Below are 26,277 nucleotides of genomic sequence, written 5' to 3' on the forward strand. Positions count from 1 at the left end.
ATGTATATTGTAGTAGGTAGGTGTGTGTGTGTGTGGTGGGGGAGACCATGTATGTATATTGTAGTAGGTAGGTGTGTGTGTGTGTGTGTGGTGGGGGAGACCATGTATGTATATTGTAGTAGGTAGGTTTGTGTGTGTGTGTGTGTGGTGGGGGAGACCATGTATGTATATTGTAGTAGGTAGGTGTGTGTGTGTGGTGGGGGCAGGGCTGTGGAGTCGGTCCAAAAATCCTCCGACTCCTCAGTTTAGGATTCCACCGACTCCGACTCCTCGACTCCGACTCCTCTAATTTGCATATTACAATTTTGTTGATTAAAAGTATGTAACGTGAAATTCGTCTCTTGACTGCCAACGCTTAGGAATTTTACAAGACAACTGAAGTGAGAAGGATATGTAGACTACTATATTTATTCCCTTTAGACTAAAACTAGTCCTTGGTAAGAGTACTTGTAAAAGGTACAAACCGGAACAAAGAACATCTATCAGGCCCTAGGCAATGTAAGTGTGGGAACATGTAAGAATGATGTGCAGGTACTCTGCAGGGGAATAAGGAGATTGTAAACAGACAACACCACTGTGTTCAATGTGCACAGCATTCTCAGTGGATTCCCTGCAGTTCTGTGGGGCGTGCATATGTAGAATATACTACTACTGCGTAACAAAGTAAACCTGAGACTGATGAAATTAAAGTTTGATACATACCTGGGGCTTCCTCCAGCCGCCTTCAGGCTAATCAGCCCCTCGTTGTCCTCCTCCACCACCTGGATCTTCTGCTATGAGTCCAGGTACTTGAGTCAGTCGGGTGTAGTGCGCATGCACACACTCCGCCACCAGGAGCATACTACACCTGTGCAGCACTATTGCACAGGTGCAGAATGTTCCTGGCTGTGGGAGTGGCATGCGGCCGGACAGCGCTGACTGGCTGAATTACCAGGACTCATAGCAGAAGATCCGGGTGGTGGAGGACAGCGAGGGACTGATTAGCCTGAAGGGGGCTGGAGGAAGCCCCAGGTATGTATAAAATTTTACTTTTCATCCGTCTCAGGTACCCTTTAATTTGCAGTCACTAAACCAAATTTAACAACATATCAAATTATTTGATTTCATCAGCAAAGGGAGTGCATACATTTGCATAAATCAGCATCAATGCAGAATTATTTCCATCTCATTGACCATCTCTATTAGTGACACAGCTACACATCAGGCTTTATTTTTACAGCATAGATGTTATTTAGTATATATAAGAGATTCCTGTGTACACAGCATATATACAGTCACAATCAGATATGTATATCTGACCTTAAAAATACGGGGACTGCTTTATTGAAGCAGCACAAGTAACTAATTTTGATTGGTTTATTTCATTTTTGTGGACTAAGCACAGCTATTACTGTATATATACTGTATATATACATTATTTTTAATGACTATTATCTGAGAAATAGAACATTTTATCATATTTTCTATTTTAATTACAGTTACAAATTCATTAGGAGTCGGAGTCGGTGCATTTTTTCCCGACTCCGACTCCAGGCACCCAAAATTGCCCGACTCCACGACTCCGACTCCACAGCCCTGGGTGGGGGAGACCATGTATGTATATTGTAGTAGGTAGGTGTGTGTGTGTGGTGGGGGAGACCATGTATGTATATTGTAGTAGGTAGGTGTGTGTGTGTGGTGGGGGAGACCATGTATGTATATTGTAGTAGGTAGGTGTGTGTGTGTGGTGGGGGAGACCATGTATGTATATTGTAGTAGGTAGGTGTGTGTGTGTGTGTGTGTGTGTGTGTGTGGTGGGGGAGACCATGTATGTATATTGTAGTAGGTAGGTTTGTGTGTGTGTGTGTGTGTGTGTGTGTGTGTGTGTGTGTGTGTGTGTGTGTGTGTGTGTGTGTGTGTGTGGTGGGGGAGACCATGTATGTATATTGTAGTAGGTAGGTGTGTGTGTGTGTGTGGTGGGGGAGACCATGTATGTATATTGTAGTAGGTAGGTGTGAGTGTGTGGTGGGGAAGACCATGTATGTATATTGTAGTAGGTAGGTGTGTGTGTGTGTGTGGTGGGGGAGACCATGTATGTATATTGTAGTAGGTAGGTGTGAGTGTGTGGTGGGGAAGACCATGTATGTATATTGTAGTAGGTGTGTGTGTGTGTGTGTGTGTGTGTGTGTGTGTGTGTGTGTGTGTGTGTGTGTGGTGGGGGAGACCATGTATGTATATTGTAGTAGGTAGGTGTGTGTGTGTGTGTGTGTGTGTGTGTGTGTGTGTGTGTGTGTGTGTGTGTGTGTGTGGTGGGGGAGACCATGGGGGAGTTTCAAGAAACAAAGGCAAGTAGAGTAAACTTGGCAGACAGCCAGAAGTAGAGTTTTGGCTAACTTTTAACCATATGTTTTGCTGATTAAAAGTTAATGATTGTATGTGGTGCATAGATCACTACACTCCAATTTGGGTACATCTTTAGATTGTATAACTGGCCTGCAGTTACCCTCTATATGTCTGTAAACATAATATGAATTCCCACTTTATATATGTGGATTCTTAAAGGGCATGTACCTTTTAACTTTGTTTATCGTCTGTAAAAAAATACAAATAAAAATGAGAGGTTTTATTAGGAGGGCAACATGTTCCATGATGCTCCATTAGTTATACAGTGTAATAAGGCTGCTCCGTCTGTACGTGTACCATAAAGTATTAGAGAAATATTTGTCTTGTCAGCCCTTACACAGAGCCTGATTTATCTGTTGTTAGAGGCTGACCTTCCCTCACTCTGTGCAGAAAATGTTCTCCACTCCCAGCTTGCTGCAGAATTCCTCTTCTTTTTGCACAAACACTGGCTTCCTTTGAAGAACACTTGGGTGCATATTTACATTGAATGACCGTTGCACTGCTTATTCTTAATAAAGAAAAGTTTGTAAAATATCACTGTTAGCTTTTCAGGCTCTTACACCTGCAGTGGTGTAAAAGCTCAGGTTGTGCAATGTTTTTCCTCCTCCTCATATCAAAACTTGACCAGACTTATCTAGAAATGGAAACTCATATTAATATGTCTTGAGGGTGCATGTGGGGGGAAATGAATACACCACAGCAGAGGACTGTTTTCTGTGTAAGCTTTATATAATAAAACTGATCTTCTCTCTAGTACTGTACTGCATGATATACAGCATATGTAATGTAAGGAACATCCCAGGTGCAGCTGGGCCTAAAGGGTAGGGGAGAATTGCCAGTACATTCTCTCACTGATGAACACAATTATTTTACAGGGAACTATGCATAAAGCCCCATGTAAACCTTAAAGTGTGGCCATTTAAAACAGGAACTCTGGAACAAGAGTGGAACTCATTTTCCTTCCCTCCCTCCCGAAGAAAATCCTGTTTTTGATTGTGGAAAGGGTCCTCTCAGTATCTCTTGACCGAGGCGAATGATTTGGACCACCTATGGTGAGACTATCATGTGTACTACAGTTCCTGATCCCCCTCAGTGCATTTACAAGTGTTCTGCCTGGTGGATAATCTTAGGGGAACGCAGACCGAAGTCCTTGTTCTCCTACTCACCATGCCTGCTATGTAGTGCTCCACTGTGCACAGTGCTGTCAACCCTCCACCCCACTTCATAGCAACAACACTCCATTGCTAGCCTGTAGGCTATCAATATGTCCATGCAGACTTGGATCCAAACTGTTGCCCACAGGGCAAGCGCTTCCATAGGGAAAAACTGAGCATCCAGCTGCCAGCCCAGGCCTCCTTCCAATTTTATTGTGGTTTCCGGGGCCCCTGCAGTTTTTTTCAGCATTGAAGCAAAATCACCTGTCCGACTGGTGCACTCCTCCATCCGTCCATGCGCTCTCATCCTCATGCCTGCTGGCTGCCTATTCTCCTCACTTTACTACCACCACTTGAATTCTTGTATAGGACTTGCTGTATAAGAAGGGCCGAAAACATTATCAAGGACAACACTCGGACTGGAAACTTCTTGCTTGAGCTGCCTTCAATCAGGTAGACGTTTTAGGTCAATCCATATACACACAAACAGATTGAAAAACAGCTTTTTTTCATCTGCCATAAACTTTTTAAACTCCGAATCTTCTCTGAAACACTCCTTTAACACTGTGTACAAATTGCTTAAATATTTGAAATACCTGGCATACTTGTGTAATTCCTCTATTTCTACCTTTGTTACCATCACTATATTCCTTATATGTGTTACGGCCAGAACCCAAAGTCTGGTCACTTCGGGTTCTGGCCAGTCAAACCTAAAAATGGCCGGCTGAAGTTGAAATGGCCGTCCAGCTTGCAAAATGGGGCTTTTTGCGGACTTTGGCCAGCCAGAACGCATTCTGGCTAGATGTGGCCGGCCAAGTCCTGAAATCCCAAGCAGCTCACTGCTTCCTGCTACCTACTGTCTGCACCGTCAGCTGCTCCGCAAGTACATCACTGTTTCCCAGCGCCTTCCGTCTTGTTTCTCAGGACCCAGGGATGTCTTTCCTGCTGCCGGTCTGCCAACGAAATAGCATCAGCTGGAGCTGCTTTCCCCTGCCGCCTACATTCTCTGCTTTCTTTCCTTCTCTCCATCTTCTTCCTGCCGGCTTCCTCCTCAGCCTTCTGTTTTCTATCAGTCTTCTACCCGGCACCTTCCTCCTCCGCCTTCTGTCTTCTCTCAGTCTTCTCCCCGGCACCTTCCTCCTCTGCCTTCTGTCTTCTCTCAGTCTTCTCCCCGGCACCTTCCTCCTCTGCCTTCTGTCTTCTCTCAGTCTTCTCCCCGGCACCTTCCTCCTCTGCCTTCTGTCTTCTCTCAGTCTTCTCCCCGGCACCTTCCTCCTCTGCCTTCTGTCTTCTCTCAGTCTTCTCCCCGGCACCTTCCTCCTCTGCCTTTTGTCTTCTCTCAGTCTTCTCCCCGGCACCTTCCTCCTCTGCCTTCTGTCTTCTCTCAGTCTTCTCCCCGGCACCTTCCTCCTCCGCCTTCTGTCTTCTCTCAGTCTTCTCCCCGGCACCTTCCTCCTCTGCCTTTTGTCTTCTCTCAGTCTTCTCCCCGGCACCTTCCTCCTCTGCCTTCTGTCTTCTCTCAGTCTTCTCCCCGGCACCTTCCTCCTCTGCCTTCTGTCTTCTCTCAGTCTTCTCCCCGGCACCTTCCTCCTCTGCCTTCTGTCTTCTCTCAGTCTTCTCCCCGGCACCTTCCTCCTCTGCCTTCTGTCTTCTCTCAGTCTTCTCCCCGGCACCTTCCTCCTATGCCTTTTGTCTTCTCTCAGTCTTCTCCCCGGCACCTTCCTCCTCTGCCTTTTGTCTTCTCTCAGTCTTCTCCCCGGCACCTTCCTCCTCTGCCTTCTGTCTTCTCTCAGTCTTCTCCCCGGCACCTTCCTCCTCTGCCTTTTGTCTTCTCTCAGTCTTCTCCCCGGCACCTTCCTCCTCTGCCTTTTGTCTTCTCTCAGTCTTCTCCCCGGCACCTTCCTCCTCTGCCTTTTGTCTTCTCTCAGTCTTCTCCCCGGCACCTTCCTCCTCTGCCTTTTGTCTTCTCTCAGTCTTCTCCCCGGCACCTTCCTCCTCTGCCTTCTGTCTTCTCTCAGTCTTCTCCCCGGCACCTTCCTCCTCTGCCTTTTGTCTTCTCTCAGTCTTCTCCCCGGCACCTTCCTCCTCTGCCTTTTGTCTTCTCTCAGTCTTCTCCCCGGCACCTTCCTCCTCTGCCTTCTGTCTTCTCTCAGTCTTCTCCCCGGCACCTTCCTCCTCTGCCTTCTGTCTTCTCTCAGTCTTCTCCCCGGCACCTTCGTCCTCTGCCTTCTGTCTTCTCTCAGTCTTCTCCCCGGCACCTTCGTCCTCTGCCTTCTGTCTTCTCTCAGTCTTCTCCCCGGCACCTTCGTCCTCTGCCTTCTGTCTTCTCTCAGTCTTCTCCCCGGCACCTTCCTCCTCCGCCTTCTGTCTTCTCTCAGTCTTCTCCCCGGCACCTTCGTCCTCTGCCTTCTGTCTTCTCTCAGTCTTCTCCCCGGCACCTTCCTCCTCTGCCTTTTGTCTTCTCTCAGTCTTCTCCCCGGCACCTTCCTCCTCTGCCTTTTGTCTTCTCTCAGTCTTCTCCCCGGCACCTTCCTCCTCTGCCTTCTGTCTTCTCTCAGTCTTCTCCCCGGCACCTTCCTTCTCCGCATTCTGTCTTCTCTCCAATTTCTCAGGACCCGGGGCTGCCTTTCCTACTGACGGCTGCAGCTGCTTTCCCTGCACAGGACCGTGAGGTTTAGCCTCATTAAAGTGGAGCAAGAGCTTTGATCGGGGGCATAGCGCCAACATGGAGGGGAGGAAGCAAAGCTGAGCCAGCCGTGGAGTTAATGGGTGCACTGACAAATCCCCAGGTTCAGCTTTTAGAAGTCAAGAGGCAGTGCCATGATCTAACATGATCTAACAACAAATGCAGAAAATGCCAGCTATGACATTCACAGTGGAGGCACAAAAGCACTAAAGTGGACCTGAACCTTTGCACAGGACAGAAGGAAAACATAGAGAAATGCACCCTGTATGTATTTAGCGAGTTTAGCCTGTCTAATTCCCCCTCATCTGTGACTAATCACACGTTGTAATTTAATCTCTTCCCTGTGTAACCTGACTGCCACGGCAGATAAGCTAATTAGAAAGCACAGGATGTTAACACTGTGTCTGCTTCAATGAAAGCAGGAAGTAGGCACACTGCAGATTTATTGCAGGATTTGTATCAGGTGAAACAAAGAAATGTTTTCTTTAAAGATTATTGTGCTGTTGTGTACCTTTCAGAGCAGAGAGGAAGTTTTGAGTACCTTTCATGCTGCCGGACAGGACCTGGGATGTTCTGAGATTTGTGCATTTTGAACTTTGGCCAACTGACTTTGGCCACTTTGCAAACTGGCCGGCCAATGTCAGAAATTCGAAGCATTTTGGACTTTGGCCGACATAACGTCGGCCAGTTCCCGAAATGGCACGTTGGCCAATTTCTGGTTTTGGCCATAACATATGCACCATATGGGATTGTCATGAAATGTAATATTGTTGTATTCAACAATGACAATAAAGTGCTTGAATCTTGAATTGGGAGCACACAGACTGATGGATCTATGTATCCAAAATCGTGGGCCCATGGTGTTGCCATAGCCGGAAATTACATTGTAGGCTATGATAGTTCTCAAATTAACAGGCGCACCATGCACCCATTGTCACTGCTTCAATTACTAGCTTCTTAACTGTTAGACTGTCAGCTAATTTTTATTAATTTTATTTTTCTTAAAAACCTGCATGCCAGTGCCAGCTGCGTTTGAATTGTGTTTATTTAATGTCTTGCTCAAAGTTACAGTACTTGTACCAAAGTCCACAGTAGTTAAAGGGAAGGTTCAAGCAAAATAAAAAAAAATGAGTTTCACTTACCTGGGGCTTCTACCAGCCCCATGCAGCCATCCTGTGCCCTCGTAGTCACTCACTGCTGCTCCAGTCCCCCGCTGGCAGCTTGCCGACCTCGGAGGTCAGCGGGACGCATTGCGTACACTTTTACGCATTCTTGCTAGTGCAGGAACATTAACACATACATTTTTACGCGTTACTGGTTCAATGCGTACATTTTTACGCATTGAACCAGTAATGTGTAAAATGTATGTGTTAATGTTCCTGCACTAGCGGGAATGCGTAAAAGTGTACGCAATGCGTCCCGCTGACCTCCGAGGTCGGCAAGCTGCCAGCGGGGGACTGGAGCAGCAGTGAGTGACTATGAGGGCACAGGATGGCTGCATGGGGCTGGTAGAAGCCCCAGGTAAGTGAAACTCATTTTTTTATTTTGCTTGGACATTCCCTTTAATAGGGATTGTCAGTGAGTGGTAAATAAATTTGAGAGGATTGAGAATTATGCCAGTTATTATGATACATAATTATGCTAATTATTATGAAAATGTAAATTGAATAATGAGATAGGGACTGTAGGTTTATTTTTAACCCGAATCTGTTCATAAGTCGAAACTCTGTGCCATCTCTGTCCTCTGTACCTCCTCTGTGCCTCCAGTGTGCCCTCTGTGTCACCTCTGTTTCCCCGTGCCTTCAGTGCCCCCCTCTGACCTCACTGTGTTACCTCTGTCCCCTTTTGCCCTCAGTAAGCTTGTAAGGAGTTTTCTGGGCAAGGCTCCCTAATGATCCTGGTCACCTGTGGAGTACTCCATAAGTGGCTGCACCCCTGAAGTGCTTTGAGTCTGCCAGGATAAAAGCGCAATATAAATGTTATTTGTCTTGTCAGTGTACTGCAGCAACATGTAACTTTGCCAAATTTAAAAAAAACAACATTTTTTCTTAGAATTTAAACTTTCTTAAAAACTAAAGGTGTTCTTGAAAAAATGTTATTTTCACTCGACAGTCCCTACAGAATAAAATTTGGAGACTGTGTGTGTGTGTGTATATATATGTATATATGTGTGTGTGTGTGTGTATATTTATATATATATATATATATATATATATATATATATATATATATATATATATATATATATATATATACCGTATATATTTTCCCTCTTTGAGAAATTGTATCCCAGTTATAAGCAAGCCTTTCCCTCTTCTCCTCCTGTACCTGCTACCTGCCGCTGTTCTGCTGAAGTGCAGCAGTGATTGAAGGGATGATTGGACAGCTGAAATCACTAGTGACAGAATGAAAACAAAGTGTAGACAGAGAAAGGGAACTCTTCTTTTGTACTACAATTCAGGCTCCTGCTTTCAGCAAGAATCTTGTCTTTTCATGCCTTTCATCTGCACAGATGATGAGCAATACACGGTGTTGTGTTTGACACCTCATGTAATTGTCTGTCTTAGGACATGCTACTTTCTCTTGTGGCTTCATTGTAATCTTACTCACTGGAATGCCTTGCAATAAACCTCTTGTCATGTTCCTCATTTATCAGCATCTTCAACAACTGGGTGTGCTGTTTTAAGCAACCAATCAGATCTTCTCTTCTATAGTGCAGTAAAAAAAATATTTAAATCTAATTTATACATGGGTTATGATGGTTATACTTTATTGGTGTGGGTAGTGTGAAATTTAAGTTTAATGAGTTTTTTTGGTCAACTTATAGTGCAGCTGTAAGATGGATATATTTTGTAATACAGATATTTGCAATATGATAGTACTACATATGACTACCATGCTTAGTACAAAGGCTTCTATTCAGTAGTAGAAAAGCTCAGCAATAAATGCTGTAGAGGGTTGGTACCAAACATAACACAAGTGTCTTTTTCTGAGATAATTTCCCAGAAGGCTTTGCAGCAGTATGGGCACCACTGTCTGTTTTGTAAGGCTTCTTTGCTTCTTCTGTCCAGTTAGAAGTTTGTTTTTTGTGGTCATTTGACTGAGCCAGAATACTTAATCAAGACATACTATGGTACTTTGTCTTTGGGTTTTTTTTCTTGTGAGCCATGGCCGGTGGAGATGATTGGATAACCTTAGTACTCTGTGTGAGCTGATTTAAGCAATCATCAAGTGTCCTTATGAAAGATTTGTAACACATTTTGATAACATGCTGATGAATGAGACCCGGTGTTGAGTTAGTGCTTTGTTCAGTAATGGAGCTCTTCATCCTTCAGGAGATGTCCCTGTGCTGGATAAAGGCCTCTGTCCTACCATGCAGGTCTGATGTTGTATGGAGTGAGATCAGCAGATGGACGAGGCCCTTTCAAGCCTTTCATTCTGGCACACAGTGTGTGCTCTGTGGACATGTTTGCCTTTTTCAACACCTCTTGAATCTTCAATTTAATAATATTGACAGATAAAGGTGATCTAAAAACTTTCATGCACCATTTGTAGTCTGCTGACATTAACAAAACATGGAAATTTCACGTCAAGTGAAAAGTACCGGTACTGTGTGCTACCACAATCAACTAAAATTATTGCTGCAGATCGGGTGCAAATGATTAGAATATCTTTGGAGAGGAATTTGAAGGAAATCTATCTTAACCTCAGACATTTAGTATGATTTTCACATTGTTGCTTATACAAGTTTGGCTTCATTCTGAATCTGATTAGTATGTATGGTACTGATTGCCGGGACACTTGCTATAGTCAAAAGTCCAAAATCTGCGCTGATTGTAACTGTACATAAATGCTATTGTTTGTGTGCAAGTTCTGCCAGTAGATTAATAGCATTTTTAGGGAAATTTGGCTATAGCCAGCATTGAGATGATCAGAACCAGAACACTTTCTATTTGGGTTATTTATTTATTGTATTTATAAAGCGCCAACATATTACGCAGCGCTGGATTCAAATCGGATCCAAGCTAAACATGAATAATAGCAGATAGTGTGAGCATGGGAGTGGTTTTACATTTTTCATAGCTGTATGCCCTATATTGTATATGGCAGTGATTATTAAAGCAATGGGAGTGTTGCCCAAAGTTTTTGCCCCCCCCCCCCCCCCCCCCCATTTCCCTATTCCTTAAATACTTGATAAAAACCGACTTCCCAGATACTTTTATGTGACCCTAAACCAGTATTGTTTGGCCTTAGCAAAGCTTCTTCTGTGTGGCAGGATCCCTAGTTCCCTTTAGTGCCCCAGATAACCCTGTCCTTTAGGGCCGGTCCACATGGACACTAAACGTGGCGGTTGCGGGGTTCGTTGCGCAAGCGCTGTCCATTGAAATGAATGGCGTTGCTTTTTAATCAATGGTACTGGCTTTTCCTGTTGTTTGCGTAAGCATTATGCTAGATCCTGTCGTCTTGTCTCGCCTGGTATCGGCTAAGTTTGGCGCTTCCATGTCCTGCTAGTGGGCTTAACACGTGATGACCAAGCAGTGGGAACCAATGCCAACTGATTTTCTGATTGTTGTCCCAGAACTGCCGAGTGACTCAGCCCTTACTGTCAATTGTTAGCTTTTAAAAGAGTTTTTATCATAAAATCACCTAGCAGCTTAGGGAGCGCAATCAGCCCTGTCCAGAGAACTGTTCTGTAAAAAATAACAGGAGTAGTAATAAGTTCACAGTGGCCATTGCGTTACATTCCCTGTCATGACAGGAACACAATGCAATGGATTGGGACAGTGAAAAGTATGCACTTTCACTATTAACGTGCGCTTTTAGCGGTAACACACCACATATTACTATTCCACAACCCATACTGCAATGCAGCAGCCGCACTATTAACTTAATGTCACTTAAGTGGAGCATTGCATTGCGGTAAGCTGCGTTACACCCAGGGCTGTGGAGTCGGTACAAAGATCTTCAGACTGCTCAGTTTATGAAACCACCAACTCCAACTCCGACTTCGGGTATCCAAAATGGCTCCGACTCCTTAGGTAATACTTACCAGGGCTGTGGATTTTGTACAAAATCATCCAACTCCCGACTCCGACTCCTCAGTTTATAAAATCACAAACTCCACAGCCCTGGTTACACACCGCACTGCAACGCACCACTGTCAGTGTGGCCCTAGGCAAAGTCACTCAATGGTAAATGTAGAGCAGCAAGTGTGGTCCTTAACTTCACCAAATGATTGTACATTATATTCAGAGTTTACTATGACTGATTATACCCATGTCACCAAGGCCACCCTCCCGCCCCATTTTCAAATGATTAGCATGGTTCAAAGGTGGCTTTGAACTGGAAAAAATCTACAAATTCAGTTAGACTGGGCTTGCCTCCCTTCCATTTGTCACTCTTTTTGGTACAGGCGAAGCAGCTCAACTCAGCGCTCTGCCTGTTATCGGCACAGCTATAGCTACAATGATATACTCCATGGCCGCGTACTGGTAATTTGGGTGCCAGTAATAGCCAGACCCCGAATTACTTCGTTCCCCCCCCCCGACTTGCTACGACTTGGAGGGGAAATAGCATTTAATGATGCTGGGAATTTTGAGACTTTGTTGGCAGCGTTAGCTGTCATTTTGCTCGCCCTGCGCCCAACTGCCTGGCAGCATATTAATATGTACTCGGTGAAGGGCCAGCATAGGTCTGTTAGAAGCTAAGGACTGCTTATATCTGTGGAAATGGGAAGGAAATGGGGCGGAGTCATGAGAAGTTTATTTATGGCTGGTGTGAACATGCCCATGCAATTGTATGTATAGTGAGTTCATAGGTGACTGCACAGTGCCACACAACAATGCACATAATAGGAACTCACTCTATAGGATCTACATGCTGTTTCTCTGACTTGTTCCATGCAGAGAGCATTGATTTATTAAGGGCTGTCAGCAAAGGATTGTGTATGGATATGTTAGTTTTTTAAACTTCATTGTACAGTGTGAAAATAGTTTGCAATAATTATTGGATTTCATCTTGGCCATATAAGTAGCTATACTATCTCGTTTCTGTGACTGGAGATATACTTTATGGGTTAAACCTACCTTCATCAAACATTACGACTGTGAAATGAATTCCAGTCTTTTTGCCATAATTAGCTTTTTATCTGCTAATTGCATTTTTTCTCCTGATAATCTCTTTAAATTGGTTGTTAAACGCCTCCAGTATTTTCTTTATTTATGTAAAGGGAAAGATTTATTAAAACAATTTCATAAGCGATTTCAACAAAATGAGTGATATTATAGAGAGGACATCTGTGACCTTTCCTGGTGGAATATCTTTGAGAGAAGAAGAGTCATTGCTTCTCTTCTGTAACTGGTGGAGATCGCTGCATGACCAAATTAAACAGAGGAGCCACAGCTCTCTATTTCTACTAGTCCAGGGATGTAAAACTCCAGTCCTCATGGCCGAGGTCCTCACACATTTTTGGCATGGCTCAAATTAATTGATAGGATTGAATCAGGAAAGGCGTGGTTCCTCAAGAAGAACATGTCTCTCCATTTCTATGTCCATCCTAAGCACTGGCATGGATATGGCCCTCGAGGACTGGAATTAAGTACCTGTGTACTAGTCATTTATTTAAAGCGGGTGGAAGAGAGTCCAGAAGTGATTCAGCTGCTGACACCTACTTCACTTAAATATCAATTTTCATTGGACTCCCTCACTATTCTGGTGTTTCATTGTGCAGCACTGCCATAGCTTTAGCGATCTGAGTCACCACTATGAAAAAAAAATCTCTCCAGTTTGGCCACAGAGAGAGGTAAAATCCTTCGGGGCTCCAGTCCTTTTCACCAGCATCTAAAAGTAAAATTATACTCTGATGTTGGCCTTCAAGGCTTTTTCCTTTTTTTTTTCTAATTTTCTGTCATTCTAGATGAGCCATATACGGTATTTCCTCATTTACTTTTCTGTTGACCTCTTAATTGACCTCTTAAAGAAAACTGTAACCTTAAAGCCCAATTTTTTTCCATTCCACACTACCGAAACCCACCACTCTATATACAACTCTGGTTCTCAATGACTTCACCTTCCAATTGACAGCCTTGTTTCTCCTGGCCACAACACTGGGGTGACACTGATGTAGCCACACCCAACCATTGATAGTGAGACCAGGCGGCCATGTTCCCATAGTGGACATATTCCTCTTTGCCCTTTCTTTGACTTGTCAGTAAGGAGGGATTGCAACATGCAACACACTCATAGATGTCACACTATCTCTCTGTCACAAGGTCCAACGTGAGGTAATTTCTTGAACCCTTGGCATACACTTGAGTGTAGCATAGGAGTTTTGGTTCAAAGTTGGCATATCTTGCTGAAGGTGAAGACCCCAAGGAGAAGAACAGGAATAAAAAGAAGGCACGCCCATCCACTTTAAAACACAATTCAAGGAATGATTGTTTTTGACCACCAGCCTATTTAAGATGGAGGGGACCAACTACCTTAATACGCCTATCGTACTCATACAGTCAGGCTTCTTCCTGCCATAGTGCTGGATACTGTCTTACTTTTTCTCCCATCCTGCAGACCAAGTCTAACGTATATAGTCAAGCACTGAAAGGAGGCTGACCCACCATCCTCTTGTGCATCGCATCCCATAAGATGCACATCACTCTGAAGGGGAGGCTGTCATAGCAATTACTTCATAGTGTTTATCCTCCGATGAAACATATTAACACAAAACAGCTGTCAGGCTAGTTTGCCACCCTCACCACGTATGCCACTGTATTTGCCCAAAGTACAATAAAGGGCTTTTAAGTAAGCTGTGCCCCGCTACTTCTTGCCTACATGGAATTATTTACTATAGGAGAGCACGCTACCTTATGCCATCTGCAGTTTTACAAGCTCCCTGCTGCACCTAGGGCCGATACTCACCTCTCTTTGCACTACTTCCTTCATAGGTTAGAATGAGTCTGCAAGTTTAGCCCATAAAGGGTTTCTGTACTGGGTGGATAGCAGTATTGTTAGGCTAGGGCAGCTACTGGACATCTGAGAGGGCCAACTCCTTTCCTTCTCTGAGGTAAGGTCTGAGTTTAGTTTGCCAGGTCATCACTTCCTCTACCTTGGCCAATTAAGAGCTCATATTTTGAGTAAGGCGCAGAATACACACCCGCATAAGGAAATGAGATCACATTTTTTTTAAGCTCTGGAAACCATTTATACAAACATTATCGGTAGCTTGTGTCATGACGATTCCTAGAAGGTATTAATGTATATCAGGCTTCCACAATGATGTGCAGTTCATATTCCAGGAGGCCCTGGGGCAGAAGAAGCCTGAAGGATAACACAAGGAACATGCAGAGGGTATTTTGTGAATATGGGTATTGCTGGGGGCATGTTTACCTGCTGGAGAAGGTGTCCCTGAGGGGATGAGAAACATTCCATGCCATCTGGGGTTGGGATTAATTGCTTGCTTTACTGTGCTATTATTGACCTGTGTATAGCTAGTTTAACATTATAATGTGACTGTCTATGTATTGTGCTTCAGGAATAACATTTATGTCCTGCTTCTGAAATATGTCTGTAATTAGCTAATTGTTAGCATATTTTCTTATTATAATACCAATATAAAATAAAACTTATACAATTTTTGATACTGTGACTTTTTCTAAAAAGATTGTGTTTTGTTTCTATGCAGTACTGGCTAGATCCTGCAAAGACAATTGCTGAACACAAAGACCTGATTAGCAGTAAGTATACCTGATTACTGTGGTACTGGGCAGGCAAAAGCAGAGCAGCCATTTAGCATTTATCAAGTGACAATATGATTCAAATGTGTCTATTTTACGGAATACATATTCATTCTGTAGTGTCAGTAATTTGAAATTGCACAAAAGATAAACATTTTTATGAGATGTCCAATTAACCTTTTACCTGCCAATTTTGTTTTTCCTTTGTGCACTGCTGTGCCACATATCCTTCTACACTTCCAAGCTCCTTATGCTAGGTACACACTATGAGATATTCTGTCAGATTTACTATCAGATTGATTATTTACAACATGTCCGATCGGATTACTTATTGATTTCCGAGGATTTTCCGATCGATTTCTGACTGGTTTCCGTTTACGTCTATCAGAAAACGGTCGGAAACCGCTCGGAAATCACATCGGATATGTTGGAAATAATCTGACAGTAAATCTGGCAGAAAATCTCATAGTGTGTACCTAGCATTAAAGCCTCATGATCTGATAACAAAAATTGTATTGTGTGTAGATGTCCAATTGCAGAAAGTAGCCGGCACCCTCCAGTGTAAATCGTATGCTCTTTTCTTGAATAAGTGCTGCTGGATTTCAGCCTAGGCACATCCCCTTCAGGAAACCACTTGGATGCTCCACAATATCCTTGCATTGTGTGTAGATGTCCAAATTGTTTCTGATCAATTTTGCGATAAATTTTTCATTGATAAGTACCATAAAAATGACTATATATATATATATATATATATATATATATATATATATATATATATATATATATATATATATATATATATAATATATATATGGGGATATTATTTTATATTGAATTTGGAAAGTAGATTGAATGTTTTGTTGTCTCTGCTCAGTTGCAGTCTATTAAGTGCCCCTAAATTAAAATACATGATCTATATTGACCCTTTCTCTCTCCCTCTGCTCTCAGAAATATGCAGAAAAATGTATTCTGCCAGGAAACTTTTATAGCTGTAATTTGCTTATCAGTGATGTTTACTATATTCCTGACAAGCTACTGTCAAGACAGAAGCTGTCACTTCCATCCTTAAAAATTCCCTCTTTCAGGCAGCAATATAAAACAAGTAAAACACCCTGGTTATTAATATGTTTAGTACTATACATACACATGTACATCTCATCATGTCACACGTCGCCTCGGGTACACTTTAAGCCTAATTTAGAGCAGTGCAGGGAGAGAAAAATATATTTTCCTGATATGGGCACAGAATTGTCTCTCCTCTTCCACCACCAAGCAGCACTGTAACGCTGACATCCTCCTTCGTTTCCTGATCACGTCACATCATGTGGTGGGAAAGGAGAGATGATCCTGCATCCAAATCAGGCCCAGATCAGACAAGACAAGCTCTCCCTGTGCCTCTCTGCTTTAGGTTAGTGAGGCAGGCAGAGTATAGTCGGCTGCATCAGCCCTGCTCCAGCTTATCTAAAACGAGATAACTCGGGCAGGGCATATAAAAGGTTAAATATGAAAAGTGTACAGTTCAGCCTCTCGTGTGAAAAAGGCTTTACAGTACAGGTGAAACTCTAAAAATCTGAATATTGTGCAAAAGCCATTTATTTCAGTAATTCCACTTAAAAGGGGAAACTAACATATGAAATAGATTCATTGCATGCCAAGTGAGATATTTAAAGCCTTTATTTGTTATAATTTTGATGATTAAGGCTTACAGATTATGAAAACCCCAACATCAAAATCTCAGACCATCAGACTATTGTGAAAATGTTCATTATTCTAGCCTCAAAGTGTCAGACTCTAATCAGCTAATTAATCCAAAACACCTGAAATGGTTCTTATTTCATATATTGGCTTCACCTTTTAAGTGGAATTACTGAAATAAATGGACTTTTGCACATAATTCTAATTTTCCAAGTTTCACCTGTATTTTTTTTCTTGAGTTGAGTGTGTCTGTAGAGCTGAAAGCAACAGTACTAACCACATCTATATGACAAGTCTTTCATTTAAAGAGGAGCTGTTAGGTATAAGGTCTCAGAGAAAAAAAACACATTTATCAGTAGCTAAATATTGGCTGTACTTACATTACATATGCATTTCACTGTCCACGTTTGGATTTCACAGAATTTTTATATAGTATATGCAGAGAATGATGCTCCTGACAGCTCATGGCAGGATCCATGTTTGTCTGTCTCCTATGAAGCCAAATGTGTCGTCATGTCCTCCCTGCTTCCTGATCACAGAAAAGCTCGTACTGAATAACACTAGTGTGCAGTGAATATTAATTAGCCATGTGGCTAGGAACAATAGCGGACTCCTGCAGTGTACTCTGTCTGCCGGGAGATTTATCAGTGCTGTGCGCTGGACTGAGTTACATGCTATTGTTACTTGACCCTATAACTTCTCATTAGCAGCCGAGGGGAGAGCCCCAGAATGCTTTGCAGTATGGTATGCGGCTTGGGTCTTCTTAAGAGCTTGGGAATAACAGCTTTGCTGATAAGCACACATCAAATGTAAGAGAGATTTTTATCTTCAGTAATGCCTTTTTGGCTTCCTTCTAAACTGTTTAACACAGGAGAATAGAGGTTTAAATTAGCTTTTGTAGCCTGACAGTTACTCTTTAAAGTATTTTTAAATCACATTCTGGTTTATTAAAAAAGTTTACAGTAACAAAAATCATAGCAAACGGTTAGATTTATCTAAAAGATAAGTGTAGTTATACATTCCTGTCTATAAAATGCTCTACCTCAGCCCCCATTACATTGCTTTTAATACCCCGTGTTTGTTTCTTACTTTGTACAACGCCATAGAATATGTTGGCGCTTTATAAATCAATAATAATAACCTCAAACACGCATAGCTTGTATGGTTAATTTTGATTTTATGGGGCATTTTATAGATGGTATGAGTGGGATTGGATTGGAATGATAAGCAGTTTGAAGGAATCCTCCTGAGCTGTTGTCTCTGAACTGAGTTAGTCAGGCATTCAGTCAGTCTTATTTCCCAAAATTAGCCAGAGAGCTGAAAAGTGACTGATTGGTCCTGTTTGAAAAATGTAGAAACTTTTGCTGCATTTTACCTTTAACATAATAGTTTAATAAGGAATAAATTACAAATAATATTATTTAATGTGTAATCCTAGGATATTTCGTGAAGCTTTTACATGAATGTGAGAAGGGAACACTGGGCCAGGTTTATCAAAGCATTACCAACCTTTTTTTCTTCTTAACCTGTTCTATCCAGCAGAAGGAACTGCTCTGCATGATAATAAGAAGATTCTTAAATCCTACTTAATAGTGTCAGTTTAACGTGAATTTCTAGAACTGCACTACAGTTCTACAGTTAAAGGGGCACTATGGCGAAAAATTATAAAATGTAAAATATGTGCAAACATATACAAATAAGAAGTACATTTTTTTTCTAGAGTAAAATGAGTCATAAATTACTTTTCTCCTATGTTGCTGTCACTTACAATAGGTAGTAGAAATCTGACAGAAGTGACAGGTTTTGGACTAGTCCATCTCTTCATAGGGGATTCTCAGAAAGGCTTTTATTCTTTTTAAAGATATTCCCTAAAAAGGATTCAAACAATGATGTTGGCCAGCTTCCATGCTCGTTACACAGTTTTTTTGCCAGTTGGACAGAGCAACTGCCATTCACTAAGTGCTTTTGAAAATAAATATATCCATGAGAATCCCCTATAAAGAGATGGACTAGTCCAAAACCTGTCACTTCTGTCAGATTTTTACAACCTACTGTAAGTGACAGCAACATAGGAGAAAAGTAATTTATGGCTCATTTTACGCTGGAAAAATGTACTTCTTATTTGTATATGTTTGCACATATTTTAAATTTTACAGTTTTTTGCTGTAGTGCTCCTTTAAGAAAAGTGCAAATCTATTCCTGAATTGCTGCAAATTAAGAAGTGCTTATTAGCACTTCTACACAGCTTGTGCAGTGTAGACTAGATATGATTTGTGAAGTGGTCCTCCCCCCTGCTGCCAGGTGTCCCGTGAATCTGACCTGTGCTTAACCCTTCCAGTGCTGGGCATTGATCCTGCCAGGATCTCTCCTGTAGCATGTTCTGTCGCTTGCAGTGGAGCTGCAACTGGGCAGTTCTGACTTGTCTGCTTGCATTTGGTTGCGCATTCGCAGTGTGTCTTATTGTCATTTGCAATCACTCTGCAGTTCAGAGCAGTTCAGGATGCTGTCAGGATTCCTCCTATGGTTTGCTGCAGTTGAACTCCAGCCAGATAGCCCTGGATTTCCTGCATGCATGTTGTTGCATAGTACTGTATGCATTTGTTATATTAGTCTTTCAGCTAGCAAATGGTAATCAAACCAGCTCAGGATTAAATGATTACCATTCAGCTGTGTGGGAATTTGCATACCTGCATCCATTGGCTGATGCCAGCATAAAAGTCTGCCCCCCATTTCAGACCCCGCCCGACATAGCATTTAGCTCTCTGAGTTGTCATTGGGTCTATACTGTGAAAGTTGTTATTGTAAATGTATAATTCCTTGCTCTGTATTGTCATGTCTGCTGGACGTTTGCTGACCTGCGGGGGTCAGTGAAGTCCTTCTGATCCTGATAGTTAGATTCTGCCAGCACCACGTTGGTGACTGGTAGTATTCCTTCTAGCCTTGTTCTTGAGGACAAACTAGCAGCGGTTGCCATTAGTTCGCTCCTACCTGTTAGTCTTGTCTATCTCAGTGTGAATGTTGCTGTCGCTGAAACAGCGACTAGATTGGCTGAGCATTCCGTCTGTCTGTCTGTTGTCTGTCTTGTTAATTGTCATTACTTGTGCTTTAGCTAGTGAGTTATTTGAGAGCTACATTTCATATATTGCGCATCAGCACAATATATATGTACTCTAGTCAGTTAGTATTGTATTATTGTAATATTGTATTGTGTACCGACCTTTGCCTGCCTCTCGACTACGAATCTGCCTAATCCTTCCAATACGACTGACATCTGAATTAACGTGTATGACCCAAGCCTGTTACCGACTACGTCTGTTGTGTATTGTATCACATAGCATCTAGCCTGATAGGCGGCACAGAGCTGCAGTTGCTCTGGGCAATCTTGCTCCCTTGTTCATTACTCCTGTGTGCATCTGTGGAGCCTCTTCCATTATCCAGCTACTTAGCCTTGTTGTGCTGGGTGGTCAGAAAGTTTAACCCCCCAGCATTACAGATCCTCTGTTTCAGTTCTAATACATTTATATTATACTAGTAAAAAAAGCCCGCCCATTAAAAAATGGGCAGTAGGCTACGGGCGCTCCAACCCCCTCCCCCACTCCCCCACCCAGCAACGCGAGCACAGATGCGTCCCACTCGCCCGTCCTCCACCGCTGTCTGCAGTATATGCACACAGGGAGATGTTGCTTGCTTGGCAGTTGGAAAAAGCTGTTATTTCCCACAATGCAATGAGGTTCACAGACAGCAAACTGTCAAGTCTGGAAGCAGGGACACACACACACAGGGACAGGACACAGAGACACGGGTTTTATTATATAGGATACTTATTTACATTACATCTTGTCAGTTAACCTAAAATAATCTACTTTAAATAATATATTTATGTTATTATAATTTCTCTTTTCTGTATCAATTCAGCAGATGCATTGGTTACCACAGCAACAGCAATTTCCCTCACACACTGCACTTTCTGACTCCTGCTATTTTACAACAGTTTAAGAAGGAATCTGCATTCTCTAGTTATTTCTTAAGATGGAGACAGTTCTGCACGGATTTCTAAAAACCTATTAATATTTTGTCTCAGACACTCTTGATAAATGTCCCCCACTGTGTATTGAGTTTAATAGCTGGGAATTTTTATCTTCCTGCCTTCTACTTTCACCTGAAAATCACCATTCAGCTGCTCATCACGTTAATTGTGTTTTCACATCAGATTTCCAGTTTCAGCAAAGAGTACAATACAAAACTGTAATTTATATTGTGTATCTAACTTTCTAACATAAATCCACTCAAACTTTAGTCAAACATCTGATCTGCATGCTTGTGCTTGTTCAGGGTCTACAGCTTAATGTATTAGAGGCAGAGGATCATCAGGACAGGTAGGCAATTTGCATTGTTTAAAAAGAAATAAATATAGCAGCCTCCATATTCCTCTCACTTTGAGTGTCCTTTAACTTGGACTATAATGTAATAAAGCTCATCCTGTGTTATTCTATTGTCTTGCAGCTGGCCCTCCCTATACTCTGTATTTTGGTGTGAAGTTCTACTCAGAAGATCCCTGTAAACTGAAAGAAGAGGTAACAAGGTAAAGATTGTGTACTAACTGGTACACTGATATTTTATTACAGTTTTCAAGCACAAACTATTTGGCTAGAATACTTTCTGAGTGACTCTGCTGGAACACGCGAGAACCCACTTTCCAGCCTATACATAGGCTGATATTTTAATGTAAAGTAAGTGAATGAGTTTAAAAAGTGGCAGGAGACTACTGTGTTTCCCCATAAAATAAGACAGTGTCTTATATAAAGCTTTGCTCCAAAATATATGCTAGGGCTTATTTTCAGAGGATGTCTTATTTTTGGGGAGACACTGGTAGTTTTCCTATACAAAATGTATATACTACATGCCATGCTGAAACACAAGCAGAATGCACAGAGCTTGTGGTTTGCAGATATTGGCGCTCACTTACAAGAAATTGATTCTACTGCTCATGTGGGTAAGGGTCTATTTCTTGCAGGCAGAGAACGCTCAGTCTGGCTTTCCAGAGCTACGATAGGATAAGCTGTGTGTCCTGGGAACAGGTGAAGAGGTGAAGTGCTGCTGAAGCTTATCACTTTACCAGAGATCAGGAGGGCTGGCTCCAACAAAAACACAAATTGCCTGACACACATATAAAGGACTGTGAGTGAAGTGTGGTCCGGTGTTAGTCGAAGAGCAGAAATGCAGACATCAAACCAACAAACGTTGATTCCGGTAATACCTTTAACGACTAACTGTACATGGTTCTGATCCAGTTCTGTACAATGCCTGAAGAAGAAACTTAAGGTTTCGAAAGCTTGCAATATATCATGTACAGTTAGTCATTAAAGGTATCACTGGAATCAACGTTTTGTTGGTTTGATGTCTACATATACAGGACTGTAGAACTCGCATTATACTGCTGCTCTCCTGTATCCAGGCTTTGTATTGAGTGTGCCCTGCTGGTGTCATGTGGGCTGCTGGTAGCTATGGCTTACCTTCGGGGGAGGGCTTATATTTCAAGCATGCTAGGAATTCCTGCTAGGGCTTATTCTCCGGGGATGTCTTACTTTAGGGGAAACACAGTAGCAGCTAAATTGCTTTATATCTTTGTACTTCATTCAGCAGTATAACAGTGACCCCTGCAGCAGTTTCATTGATTTGTGCTTAGATTTCTTTTTTATTAAATCCGACTGAGATTGACTGGTGCAATCTGGCAAATCGGTCCCTACTTCCTGTCAATTTCTGGTCAAGCAGTAACTGGTTGTTTGCAGGACTGTTCTGCCATTGACTCGTGAATGGCTTGATTAAGACAAGAGTTTCTCCTGGTCCAATTGATTCCAGAGAAAGAAAGTACAATAGGAGTCTGCATGCTTGTTATTTTAAGATGCACCCCCCACCCCTTCCCCCATCCTCAATTAAATCAGAAACTTGTGTTGCGTCTTCACTAGGCTCATGCTCTCGATGTCTTGATATTCCTGCTTAGCAAACTCCCATTGCTTTCAGACAGCTTAATGCTTCCAGAGCTAAAACATTGAAGTGATCATTGCTCTGCTCTGTAATTATGTTAAGTTTTAATGAATACATGACTTAATGATCTCTTTTATCTAGTATTAGTCATGTAAAATTGGCTAGTTGTTGAAGCAGAAGGAACACTTACTAATTACCGAGGTTTCATCAGTATACATTGATAAATGCATGTAGAAAGACCAATAATGGTAAACATCAAAGCATGGATGACTGCTTTTATGGTTAATTTTGCTTTTTTTTATACCACAATGACTGACTATGTCATGTGACAAAACTACATTGTACACAAACTAATAGTAGAGATTTGGGCAATTAAAGTATACATCAGGGTAGATTCACCAATGTGGCTTCTTCCTGATCTGTATGGAGGGGCAGCCCTGTTTTGTGGTCACACTATGGATCCCTCAGATGGCTCAATAGAACTAATGGCCTAGAAATGGCTAGTCAGAGATTGCACATCACAAACCCTTGTTAATTGATGTTTCCGTTACATTGCAAGTTGCTAATCGGGAGCTTTAAGTACCTCTGATGACTTCCGGTCATAATGGTGGAGGCTGATTGCAGTGGCCCTCTTATCAGTAGAATGAGGCTTTTTTATTTTTTGTTTGTTGCTGTTAAGGTGAAGCATGACCTGAACATAGAGTGCATATGTTCATGTCCACCAAAAATAACGAGTGTTCATTGGATTTGGGAGGTGAGGGAGCTCTTCCATATTTGGTGCATTCTGAAATGTAGCTGATACATCACTCAATTTTGACATTTGATCGACCTTTCGATTTGATCATTTTATCAAATCGGAGGAGAATTGAGAGAGTGTCCCATTATGCGTGACCAATGCAAATCGACCAATATCTGCATGAATCGACAAACTTTCTTGATTGAGTAGGATGAAAAATAAAGGATATTGGCTGAGGTTCACATGGTTTTGATCGACACAGAATCAATTTCTGGTTTTAGCTTATGCATTAAAAAAACAAAAACGAGCAACCTGTTCAATCAATTAGTGAAGGAGACTCGGGATATCGCCAGCAGTGTGTGGGCCACAAGTTGATTTACTATCAATCAACCACACTGTTTTTGTTTGCCAAATAGTGTTGATGGCATAATTGCCTGATGGAAGAAAATCCAAAAATGTAAGGGCACCTTTAAATGTTCGCCTTTAATCTACCTCTCACTTCAGGCTCCATTTAAACCACTTCTTTCCCCTATCTCTAATGGTAGTAGAATAACTTGTGCTCACTCCTAATATCTGAACAGGATGGATGGTTTTTATAACAAGGGTCTTCTCTGAACAGAGATGCCTAATGTGAAGACAGGTTCACTTCACTGTACTTCACGTTTAGTAAATCGCCATTATAATGTAGTGCAAAGGAAATGTGTTACATTTTACAGGCTTGAAATACTGCTTTGCTCCATTCACACAGTGTATCTTTGTTATTTCTTAACTTGCTTCTCGTGGATGAAAAATGTATTTGATATTCTTAGCAAGTAGTAAACCTCATAGAATGCACTGAAAAGAGGTTCATAGTGTAAAGTCACAGTCCTCTGAGTACAATAGAGTGAAAAAGCTGATCACAGCTATCCTATTTTCTGGAATTGTGCACTTGATTTCTGTGTAGTTCCGTTCTGGTGTCCCAGCTCGACCTTTGAAACATATTGAATGTTATTATTTATTCATATATTTTGTATATTGGTACTACAGCGCATTTAAAACAAACCTGTCACAAGTTTAACTTGGCTAGTTGATCAGAGAATGTGTGTTGGCTCAGTGTAACCTGCTCTTTTGAAGTCTATGAAACCGTTACATATTCTCTTAAATATTCCCCTTGAAAATCAATAGGTGAATTTTGATTGGCTTTTGAAGGCTCCACCCACTTTTCTGAATGATAATCACAGTCACCCAGTGACCAACTTTGCAAAGAGTGAAAACCCTGCCATTAACAGTGTAAGAATGGCTGCAGTTGACAGTTTCCTAGTAAAATGTGTATTTGTCTCTGCCCACTTTTTGGTTATGGGAATACAAAGTATCCTAAATGTTATTCCAGGTAATGTACTCTGTGTGTGCCAAATTTCATTCAAATCCGTTCATCCATTTTTGAGTGATCGAGTAACAAACATCCAAACTTTCGCATTTATAATATTAGTAAGATTGTTTTTCAGATTCAGTTCCGCTGGACATTTTTGTTTTGTGTAAAACATATTTATTTTTTTCATTTCAGGTATCAGTTCTTTCTTCAAGTCAAGCAAGATGTTTTGCAGGGTCGTTTGCCTTGTCCATTCAACATTGCTGCTCAGCTCGGGGCCTATGCTATTCAGTGTAAGTACCGTACTTTTGAACTGGACTTCCAGAGGAAATATATTTGTAAAGCTTTCAACAGAGTGAGAATGTGTTAGGAGGCATTTGTATTGCTGTATGTGTCTTTGTTGGAGAGCATTTCTCTTTTTTCAGATATCAGTAACAGAAGACATTGCTGTGAGTACACTTCTGTTTCTCCTCTTTGAAAGGCATTCTCACTGGAGGAAGCACTGCAGGGCCAGTGATAGTGGCACATTCCTGGACAAAGACAGGGCATTCTCACTGGAGGAAGCACTGCAGGGCCAGTGATAGTGGCACATTCCTGGACAAAGGCAGGGCATTCTCACTGGAGGAAGCACTGCAGGGCCAGTGATAGTGACACATTCCTGGACAAAGGCAGGGCATTCTCACTGGAGGAAGCACTGCAGGGCCAGTGATAGTGGCACATTCCTGGACAAAGGCAGGGCATTCTCACTGGAGGCAGCACTGCAGGGCCAGTGATAGTGGCACATTCCTGGACAAAGGCAGGGCATTCTCACTGGGCTACAATCACACAAGCACCTGTCAGTGGAACCTGCCTCCTGTTAGATTCTTCATAGGAATTTCATGACACAAAGCTGAGTGAGGCATGGGACCATAGTGATGGAGCTGGAAACTGTCATAGAAAATGTCATGGAAGTATTAGGGCCCCTTCACACCAGGGCTGTGGAGTTGGAGTTAGAGTTGGAGCCATTTTGGATACCAGGAGTCGGTGTCCTTGGTTTCATAAACTGAGGAGTTGGATTCTGAGGATTTTTGTACCAACTCCACAGCCCCATTATTACATTTAATGCATTTTCACAGTCAAAGCTACTATTATTTTCAGTATCCTAATAACTGTGACTTCCAGTGATGCCTATTTAAAGCTCCTGCTTCCTACATCTTCTCCAATTCCATTTGCAGCCCCCTCCCCCACATGTATCATTCATGTACTGCATCCCTCTCTTTCATGAACATCTCCCTTGGGCATCAGTTCCCCTTTTTCATGTGTTGCTTCCCATTTTCAACCTCCCTTTAATATGTAGCAGACCCTCTTTCATGTCCAGGTGCCCTCTGGGGCATAAGCCGCCCAAGCCCTTGTGGCCTTTCCAAAAATCCAGCCCTGGCAGTCATAAAATACATACCATATTAGACCTCTAGCAGAAGCGTAAGACCTTATACAGCAATGACATGACACATTCAGAGGGCAGGCCCTGCCTGTAAGAGTTCATAGTATAAAGAAGTGAAACAAAGGCTTAACAAAGCAAT

The 26,277-nt window shown here is 42.1% G+C and overlaps 1 protein-coding gene across 2 annotated transcripts in view; it reads left to right on the forward strand.

Moving 5' to 3' along the window:
* The window catches only part of EPB41L4A (erythrocyte membrane protein band 4.1 like 4A), a 327,406-nt gene that overhangs the window by 127,211 nt on the left and 173,918 nt on the right, over window positions 1-26,277 (forward strand). For both annotated transcript variants that reach the window (XM_068247351.1, XM_068247350.1), the window contains exons 3-5: window positions 14,900-14,951; window positions 21,153-21,231; window positions 24,914-25,011. In XM_068247351.1, coding sequence (XP_068103452.1) covers window positions 14,900-14,951; window positions 21,153-21,231; window positions 24,914-25,011 — 229 coding nt within the window. The remainder of the gene's footprint in view (window positions 1-14,899; window positions 14,952-21,152; window positions 21,232-24,913; window positions 25,012-26,277) is intronic.

Source organism: Hyperolius riggenbachi, chromosome 1, assembly GCF_040937935.1.
Source record: "Hyperolius riggenbachi isolate aHypRig1 chromosome 1, aHypRig1.pri, whole genome shotgun sequence".
NCBI lineage: Eukaryota > Metazoa > Chordata > Amphibia > Anura > Hyperoliidae > Hyperolius > Hyperolius riggenbachi.